Raw genomic sequence first — 10,543 nt, 5'->3', positions numbered from 1 at the left:
AATGGACAAATACTTAGAAAAACACAACCTACCTAAACTGACACAAACTGAAACTGAACATCTGAACAGACCCATTACAAAAGAAGAAATTGAATTAATTTGTTGTTGCTGATGCTGTGTAGAGTCGGAACTAGCCCACAGCTGACCCTCCAGTGAGTTTTCAGAGGCAGTAAATTGCCCAGGACTTGATGGTCCATCTTTCTTCCGCAGAACAGCTGGGGGATTCAAAACACACCTTTGTGTTGGCGGCACAAGTCTGTCGAAAATGGTGAAAAATTTTATAAGCTGAAGGTTAATTACTCTTGGAAAAGGTCGCTTTCAGAAAGAAATTTTTATTTTCTTTAAGAATCGCTCACATCATTTAACAAATTTTTTAAAAAAAATTTACAGGCTTTTGCAGCTGTAGATTTTCCTGTGAGTCTCCTGCTTGCTTGTGTGTAAGTGTATTTGCAATGTCAAATGTCAAATACACATATTCAGGGTTTTATTTAGCTACTAGTGATTGTTTCACAGGTGTAAATTTTGGCTGAGATCTTAAATGATGGGTAAGTACTGATGGAATGAATGTAGCAATTTTAATTGTATGGAATTGGCCATAGGAGTTAAGTTGAAGAAACTCTTCCTGTTTTATTTAACAATGCCTGGTTATTTTGGACGTGTTAATCTTTTGGTGTAAAGATTGTGTGGCTTTTCAACAGGAGCTGCCTTATTTAAATTGGCCAACCTAACATTCCAACAAAGTACTGAGGAACAGTGGTGTTAGTTTGAAAACTAAAGTGAGTCTGACTCACGTACGTGATGGTCATTTACATCACTTGTTATGTGTCTGGGAGGTAGACAACGAACAAGGATGACAGAAGAAGAATAGATGCTTTTTTTGAGTTGTAGTGTTGAAGAGAACTGACTATCCCCAGGACTGTCAATAGAGCAAATAACTATGTCTTGGAGAAGGTGCAGCCAGACAGGGCTCCTTAGAGGCAAGGATGGTATAGCTTCGTCGTGCATATTTTGGGCATGTTGTTAGAAGAAGCCATTACTGGGAAAGGTACATTGTGCTTGGAAAGGTGGAGGGTCAGTGAAAGACAGGAAGAGCCTCACTCATATGGATTGACACAGTGACTGCAGTAACAGACACAAGTGTGTCTGAGATGATGAGGAGGGCACAGGAAAGGAGTTGGTGCAAGTCTGTTGTTTGCCATGTCGCTATGGGTTGTACTCGACTCAAGGGCACGTAGCAACAACCATGTTACAACTACTTTGAATCAGTCAAATGTAAGCTAAAAGCCTTAGTTAAAGTGATGCAATTCTGTAGAGCTTAGCATCACCAGTTCAGTAAATTTAGATTGCCAGGTGAAAAAATATAAAAAGAATAACACATATATGATATCTGGAAGAAATCACAGAACAGTTTTATCTGAGTTTGCCCTTTTTTTCAGTGAAATTAATGTTTTTAGTAATTTACTTAAAATTTTCAAGAAATTCTAACCAGGCTTAAGAAAAATTGGGTTTTTAATTCATATTCTTTGATCCTTTAAAGATATGCTCTTTTCCCACCCACAGCGTAGAGTCCTGAAATTGAATATTGAGAACAGTCAAGAGAGCTACTTGCGTGTATTTAAATGATTGAGTCTCTTTTTAGCACTCAATATTTTTTTTTACCAACATTTTCTCTTCATTTCCTTTTCTTGGTAGTGCAGCTCCTGAGTAACACCTTTGTGACAGTCAGGAGAAGAAGTAAAGACATTAAACAACAACAACAAAATATTTGTCATCATCTTGCCGATTGCTCCATCATGTCTAAAATAATAATATTGAAGGTTGATCAAATACCACCTGTCTGGTTGTATAGTGCATAACATGTGCGGCTAGCCATAAAGGTCAGCAGTTTGAAACCAATATCTAATCTACATGAGAAAGTTGGGCGGGGGTGGGGGGCGGATATTGTGCAACAAAGAAAGAATCTTTTTAAAGAGAAAAGAATATTGGGGTGGGGGATAGGGATAAAAATGTGCAATGATGAATGAATGGAAATCCAAATTTTCTGTGAACATTTGTTAAAGTATCAATTAAAAAAAAAGAAAAGAAAAAAATTGGGAAGTCTTCTCCTGTACAAATTTACAGCTTCAGAAACCTGATGGTGGATTTTATATTTTGAAAGAGCATACTTCACCTTTAATTACAAATAACCAGTCCTTTGATACCAACCAACCAATAGCTGCCAGTCAACTCCTACTCCAAAGTATTAAGAGCAGAACTTCTCCAAAGGATTTTCAAGCACTATGTTATTCTGGAAGCATATTGACAGGTTTTTACTTTGAGGGTGACTTTTGTTGCATCTCTAAACCTTTTATTTGATAGTTGAGAGCTTAACAATTGAACCACCCAGGGTCTTAAGGTTAAGACAGGAAATATAAGCCACAAATATTTAAGGTGATTTAAAATAACCGTTAGGAGTCTTCCTCTTTGGGGTCCTTGGAAGTTTTCAAAACCTGGAACAACGAATCATAGCTCATCTTTTTTTTGGTGAGGAGTGCGTTTCCTCTTAATAAAGTGAGAGAACATCAGTAGTCTATAGAACTCCTCCAGTGGCTTGTTATTGATGTTAGGTGCTTTCAGGTCAACAAATCTAAATCCCCTCCTATCCTGGGCCATCCTCACTATCTGAAACACTTGAACCCATGGCTAGAGTCACTGTGTCAATCCATCTCAATGAGGGTTTTTCTTTCTTTGCTGACCCTCCACCTTTCCAAGCAATCCAATCTAATCCAGTGGTTTAGACTATAGAAAACTGCGCTGTTACCTAAAAGGCGGAGCCTCTGGCAATTAGAATCCACCAGCTGCTCTGAGGGAGAAAGATAGGCAATTTCCACGTGATTTACAGCGTCTGAAAACCTGCTGGAGGGTCAGCTCTGAGTTGCCTCAGCAATTTGTTTTGAGTTTGAATAGTCTGTAGGGAATTGTGCAGCTAATGCAAAGGTTTCGTCTTCCTGGCAGTTGGAACTCACCAGCAGCTCTGTAGGAAAAAGAAGCTAATTTCTTCTTGTGTCATTTACAGACTACAACCTCAGAAGCCCAATGGAGGGGCAGCTATGAGTTGGTTCCATTTCATTATGAGTTGAGTTTGAATTGAGAAGACCCTCAGCAAAATAGATTGATACAGTGACTGTGGCAATGGGCTCAAGTGTGTCAGGGGTAATAAAAATGGCTCAGGATAGGTTAGAGTTCAGATCTGTTGTTAGGGTTGCTGACATAGGTGACGCCTAATAACAACAACAACAACAAAGGGAGCTCTGGCTGACGAGGGAAAGCAAGTTGATCTGTTAACTTGGGGCTCTTGTGGTGGTTTAAATACAGCAGCAGCAGCCTCATAGGGAGAAAGATGAGCTGTCTCTTCCTATTGAGATTTATGGCTCCCAAAACGGATGGAGGCCACTATGAATAAGAACCAGCTTGATAGTATTAAGTTTTGAGTACCGCTTAAGGAGGTCTGAAGGTAGTGGCGTAGTGTATTCTGAGTTGTGCTGCTAACTCCAAGGTCAGTGACTAGAATCCCCCTTGTGCTCTGCTGGAGAAATATGAGCAGTCTCTCCCCATAAAAAAAGTACCATCTCAGAAACCCAACAGGTAGTCTTTGAGTCTGAATCAGTTTGATAGTATTGGGTAGAAACCCCGAAGCAATGACTCCATTTCCCCTCTCCCTAGTCTTTGATAACTAATAAGCTTTGGAGGGAGCTCTGGTAGCCTAGTGCTAAAAAGCTGTGTTGCAATCCCAAAGGAACCCTGTTCAAATCCACCAGCTGCTCCACAGGAGGATGGACAGTCTCCTTTTATGCAATTAACAACCTCTGAAAATGGACACATCTACAACATTTGCATTTCAAGTTGAAAGAACTGAAGAATAAATTTAATCCTCAGATTGCAATGCTGAAAGATCCTATGGACAAAATTTTGAATGATGCAGGAAGCATCAAAAGAAGATGGAAGGAAAACATTCACTATACTGAAAAGACCTGGTCAGCATGGAATCATTTCAGGATCAAGGACCAATGGTAGTAAAGGAAGAAGTTTAAGTTATACTGAAAATGCTATCAAAAGAATAGAGCCCCAAGGCATTGATGGGGTACCTATTGAAGTGTTTCAGCAAACAAATGCAACCTGGAATGTGCTTTCCAGCTTATGCTAAGATATTGGAAGACAACTACGTGGCCAACTCACTGGAAGAGAGCCATATTTGTTCTCATATCCCCACAAAGGTAATTCATGCAGAAAAATTATTGAACAATATAATTAATATCACATGTAAGTACAATCTTACTGAAAAATCATTTTTAACTGAAAATTATTTTAAAATGACTGGAAACTGCCAGAAATTCAAGATGGATTCAGAAAAGGCCATGGATTGAAGAATAATGTTGCAAATATTAGATGGATCTTGGATGAAAGCATTGACTAACAGAAATGTTTACTTCTCTTTTATTGACTGTGCAAAGGTGTTTGACTGTGGATCATAACAAATTACGACTAACATAAAGAAGATTGGTGTGTCAAAGTCGTATTCTTTCTCCATACTTATTCAATTTGTCTGCAGAATAAATAATTCAAGAAGCTGGACAATATGAAGAAGAATATCACATCACAGTTGGAGGAAGATTCATTAACAACCTGTGCTATACAGATTACACAACATTGTTTGTAGAAAGTGAAGAAGCCTTGAAACACCTACTGAAGAATATTACAGCCTTTAATATGGATTACATCTCAACATAAAGAAAACGAAAATCCTCACTACTGGACCAATAGACAATATCATGATAGACAAAGAAGAGATTGAAGTCATCAATGATTTCACTTTACTTGGATCCACAACCAACACCCATAGTAGTAGCAGTCAAGAAATTAAATAAGTAAAGAGTTCTGGTGGCCTAGTGGCAAGAAGCTGCTCTGCAATCCCAGCGGTGAGTGGTTTGAATCCACCAGATGCTTTGCTGCAGAAGGAGGGACAATCTCCTCCTGTACCAGTCACATCCAATTTGACGGTACACACACAAAAAATAATAAAATTAAAAGAATGTAAGGAAGTGTTGTGCCCTCTCTGTCTTCTCTGCACTAGGAGCAGCTTTCCTGCCACAGCCCCTCATTCTCGGAAAATGTATACCTGCACCAAGTTTGTCTCCACCCCGTCCCTGGTCAGGAGTGCCTTGCAGCTGCTGAGCCGTCCACTGTCTGCAGTGGTCCTGAAACGACCAGAGACACTGAGAGATGAGAATTTCAGCTGCTTGACAGCCCCACGTTCCTTGATCTCATTTGTCCCTAGTCGCAGCTTCCAAACCAGCACTATCTCAAGGGATATTGACACAGCAGCCAAGTTCATTGGGGCTGGGGCTACCACGATTGGAGTGGCTGGCTCTGGAGCCGGGATTGGGACCATGTTTGGGAATCTCATTGTTGGTTATGCCAAGAATCCTTCTCTGAAGCAGCAGCTCTTCTCCTATGCCATTCTGGGCTTTGCCCTCTCCGAGGCCATGGGACTCTTTTGCCTGATGGTGGCCTTTCTGATCCTCTTCGCCATGTGAAGGAGCCATCTCCACCTCTCATAGTTTGTTGGTTTTCTCTCCCATGTCTCTTCTACCCTATGTGTTCCTTTCCCTGTAACTCCCCAGGCAGCCTGGGGAAAGTGATTGACTCAGGGTTTGACTGAGGAAAGATGAATAAATACTGTTAGTAAGAAAAAGGAAAAAAAGAAGTGTTGCACTGGAAAATTCTACTATCAAGGACCTCTCCAAAGTTCAAAAGAGCAATGATATCCATTTAAAGAACAAGCTGCATCATGGCATTTTCAACTGTTCCCTACGCATATGAATATGGATGACAGAAGAATCATGTCTCTTGATTGTAATGTTAGAGATCAGTATTGAATATCCATGGACTGCCAAAAGAGCAAACAAGTACAGCTTGGCAAGTGCAGCTGGGGTGGTCCTTTAGAGTCATCTCACACCCTTTCTGGACATATATATTGTCAGGAAGGGCCAGTTCTTAATAAAAGACACGATGCTGGGAAAGGTGGAGGGTCAGAGAATGAGGTGGATTGCAACAATGAGAAGAAGGAGACTTCTGAGTTTGTGATAGTAGTGCCATGTAGGGCAAGATTGTGATTTGTTGTTCATATGGTTGCTAGGAGCGATAGTGAGCTCAGCTGCACATTACTACAACAGCAGCAATATGTAAGTAGGATCATGCCATACTTGTCCTTTGTGTCTAACTTCTCTCACTCAACATAATGTATCCATGGCTCTTCTATGTTTTAGCATGGCTTTGAACTTAATATCTGGTTTTAGCAGAATAATTTCCATTCTATGTACATTCCATATTTTGCTTATCCATTCATAAGTAGACAATTCACTTCTTCTTTTTTTTAAAATGATGCTATGAGATGGATTGATTCAGTGACTGGGGTAATCGGGATGGGTGTGTCAGAGGCGGTGCGGTTGGCGCAGGATAGAGCAGGGTTTAGGGCTGTTGTGCATAGGGTCGCTATGAGTCGGAAACGACTCGATGGCACATAACAACAACAACAGCTAGAAAATGGTAAATATTTCTATTTTATAGGGTTTGTCTAGAATATTAAGATAATCCTATTACAGTGAGGACTCTTCTGTGTTTGGATATAGGGAAGAGGACTTTTTGTTTCATGTTTTATCAGTTTCCTGTAGAGAAGGAAAAAGTAAATAATAATTATTTTTATCATGGTCGCTGACAATGAGCAATACTGTTACCATCAATAACAGAAGTCTTATGTTCCTCTGGGAGTGTTTATGTGCATGCGTGCGTATGCGCATGTTCGTTTGTGTGTGTGAGAGAGAGTGTGTGTGTGTGTGTGTGTGTGTATGCTAAATATATATGCTAAAGAAAACATTTTAACAATCTTCACAAGGGCAATTTGAGGATACTAATTAAGCTCGCTGTGCTGTTCAACTATCACTCTGAACAATTTCCTTTTATTTTTTTAACAACCTCTGTGGAAGCTCCGTGTGCACTCAGCCTTGAGTTCTCCTTTCCTCTCGCTCATGCTCATCCCTGTTAACCATAAATAAGCTTTGGGCTGGATGCATTTGCCTCTTCTAGAGCCTTGGTTTAAGCAGGATTTAACAATACCTGATCTTTAGTGACTGGCCTGTCTCATGCACGTCCTGTGTTTTTAATGCAAAGCCCCGCCAGAACTACTGCAGCATTCACATACCCAACTCTGACTGGAGAGCGTGCTGTCTTCAGAGGACTGTTATTGAATTATTGTACCTGGTTTCGTTGAAAAGTACGATAAAGAAAAGAGGGTTAGAAAAAAAATAGTAGGAACTTGGTCTGGAAATAAAATTGCCTCCTTAGTTTGCCCTTGCACAGTCTAGCATCAGTGCCTTATTGATCAGAATTAGGAAGTTAATAAGGTTTGGGCTAATTAATCAGATGGGTAGGGACTGGAACTGCACTTCAAGGCTTAATCAAGTCATCAAAGCTCTCAAACCATGAAGGAGGTAATTAAAGAAAAAGGATGCCTGTTATATAGTAACAGGAGACCAGGAGAGGACCAGAGCAAGATAGAGAACCTCCATTTTCTTTTGAACACTTTTCTGATATAAATCAGACTCAATGACCAGAGCCCAGGGCTCAGCTTCCTATCAGAGAATTAAGTTGAATGAATTTATAAATCACTTCATCGGGTAATTTACTTGCCCTAGACTAAATGTCAATGAAACTATACTTATTTAAAACAAATTTAGTCCTTGCCAGTTTCTGCAGAAATGAATTGTTTAGGATAATCTGCCATTGTTTGTACCATATTTTTCACATATAACTCACCCGCTTTTGTAATTAGCACCCATGCCTAATGCACACAGTGCTTCCAGGAAGTATGAGTGGTAGCATGATGGGCAAAACCTGTATAACAGGCACATTATTTATATATTATTGTTACTGTTATTAGGTGCTGTCGAGTATGACTCAATGAACAACAGACTTGAACCCTCTCCTATCTGTGTCATCCTCATTATTTCAAACACATTTGAGTCCATTACTGCAGTTACTGTGTCATTCTATCTTGCTGAGGATCTTTCTTTCTTTTGCTTACCCTTTCTACCTTTCTAAGCATGATGTCCCCTTCCAAGGAATAACTTCTAACAACATGTCCAAAGTATATGAGACAAAGCTTTGTTATCTTTGCCTCCAAATATCAATTTAGCTGCACTTTCTCCAAGACATCTGTCATAGCTGCGCTTTCTCCAAGACATCTGTCACCTTCTCTTCTATTACATCTGTTTGTTCTTTTGGCAGCCTATAGGATATTCAGTGCTCTTCTCCAATACCACAATCCTAAGGCATCAATTCTCCTTCTCTCATCCTTATTCACTGTCCAGCTCTCAGAAGCATAGCAAGTGATTGAAGATCTCCGAATCAGGCTCACCCTAGTATTTATTATTATTGTTATTATTTTGCATGCAAGAATCAATTTACATTGTCTTTGTCTTTAAACTAAATGGATTTTGTATCCATTGTGTTTCACAGTATCCTTCATTCATATTGTGTTTCATACAATCTTTCCCATTCATTATGTTTTAGAAGATTAATCATCATTGAGTCATGCCCACAATTACCTTGTTTTTCCAGATCTCCCTGGACCGTCCTCATTTCCTTTACCGACTCTCCCTCTACCTACTAAATTGTGTGATCCTAAGATTTGCTCCCTGCCCATCCTCACCCCTCTGCTCCCCCACCCCTTGGATCATCCACCATACACAGTTTACTAATTATCTTTATACTTCTAACAACAATGGTCTTATGCAGTCCTTAAGTGACTGAGTCACCTGATCTCTCGACTGCTGATACCAAGCTTGCTATTGATTGTGGATCATTGCTGTTTTTGTTGTTGTTAGGTGCCATCAAGTCAAATGTGACTCGCAGTGACCCTTATGAACAAGCGATCTGAACCCTGTTCCATCCTGCACCATCCTCACACTTCCTGACACACAAGAGCCCATTGTGTCAGTTACTGTGTCAATCCACCTGGTTGGGGATCTTCCTCTCCTTTGCAGATCCTCCACCCTTCCTAGCATTATGTCCTTCTCCAAGGAATAGCCCCTCCTAGCAGCATACCCAAAGTATGTGAAGTGAAGCCCCATCATTCTTGTCTCCAAAGAGCACTTTGATTGCACCCTCTCCAAGACATTTGTTTGTTCTTTTGGCCATCCATGGGATGTTCAGTGCTCTTCTCCAACAGCACAGCTCAAAGGCATCAATTATTCTTCTGTTATCCTTAGTCATTGTCCACCGCTCAGATGCATAGCAAGTTATTAAAAAAAAAAAAGTGGGACAATAAAAAATAAAGCCCCAGCAATCAATGGTATATCAATTGACTTGTTTCAATTAATACATGCAGGCTTGGATGTGCTCACCAGTCTTTGCCAGGAAATTTGAAGGATAGCTGTCTGACCAATGGATTGAAAGAGGTCTGTATTGTCTGTCCAAGAAAGGTGACCCAACTGAATGTGGAAACAATCAAATAATATCATTAACATCACATGCAAGCAAAATATTTCCACATTCTATTGGGTTACCTTTCTTGGAAATGGAAACAAAAGGCAGAAATTGTTGCAGCAACTTTTATTTAAGAGTAGCAAATAATTGGGGGCAGGAGGGGCAGCTTATGGGTAAAACATAAGTTTGACATTCCACTGCCCTCATAAAAAGTAGCAAATAATTCAGTAGTTATCATTTAACAGATAGTGAATGCTCCTGCATCCAAACATTGTATTAGAAAGTGAACTGATGGGTGAGCTCTGGTAGCCTATTGGCAAGAAGCTGCACTGCAATCCCAGAGGGGCAGGGTTTGAATCCACCAGATGCTCTGCTGAAGAAGGAGGGACAATCTCCTCCTGTGCAAGTCAGATCTGATTTGATGGTACACACAAAAAAATAATTAAAAAAATAAAAAGAAAATGAACAATGGACCTTATAAACTTGAGAGTGTTAATATGTTCAGATAAATTAATCTGTAAGGTGAAGGGGAGGAATATCTTGGATAAGATGGGTTGACACAATGGCTGTGGTAATGTGTGTCAGAGATTGTGGGATTGGCTCAGGGCAGAGCAGGGTCCTAGCAATACTTCACAGGGTTGTTATGAGTCTAGATAACTAGAGGGCACATAGCAAAAACAACAAGAAGATGAAGAAGGTTTTAAGTTCTTGGACAGTTTCTTCTAATATCAAGACCTTCTTTGTCTGTCCCTATCTCGCTCCCCTCCTCAAAATACTCCAAATTCTGCAGTTCAAAAGGGAAGAGATTAAGGATGATGGGGGATAGGGGAGCACATAGTAGTGGGGGAAAAGTGATAAACATTAAAATAACCAAACCAGATGCACTGTTGGGGAGTTAATTCTGACTGCAGGTATTATAGAAGGTTTTCTTGACTGTACTCTTTACAGAAGCAGCTGGCCAAGACTCTGTTCTGTGGAGCTGCTGAGGGGATTCTAATGGCCAGCCTTTCAGGTAATTATA

The 10,543-nt window shown here is 40.1% G+C and overlaps 1 protein-coding gene across 1 annotated transcript; it reads left to right on the top strand.

Annotated features, from left to right (window-relative positions):
* Positions 1 to 5,147: 5,147 nt before the first annotated feature.
* On the top strand, positions 5,148 to 5,573 carry LOC102871003 (ATP synthase F(0) complex subunit C2, mitochondrial-like). The gene has a single exon (XM_006880448.1). The coding sequence runs from the start codon at positions 5,148 to 5,150 to the stop codon at positions 5,571 to 5,573; it is 426 nt and encodes a 141-aa protein (XP_006880510.1).
* Positions 5,574 to 10,543: the final 4,970 nt, after the last annotated feature.

Source organism: Elephantulus edwardii, unplaced genomic scaffold (assembly GCF_000299155.1).
Source record: "Elephantulus edwardii isolate Elephantulus edwardi_28Jun2011 unplaced genomic scaffold, EleEdw1.0 scaffold00008, whole genome shotgun sequence".
NCBI lineage: Eukaryota > Metazoa > Chordata > Mammalia > Macroscelidea > Macroscelididae > Elephantulus > Elephantulus edwardii.
This window is presented reverse-complemented; position numbering and strand designations above follow the sequence as displayed.

Excerpts from the sequence above, each read along its gene's own strand:
- LOC102871003 (XM_006880448.1), top strand. The coding sequence starts at position 5,148 with ATGTATACCTGCACCAAGTTTGTCTCCACCCCGTCCCTGGTCAGGAGT.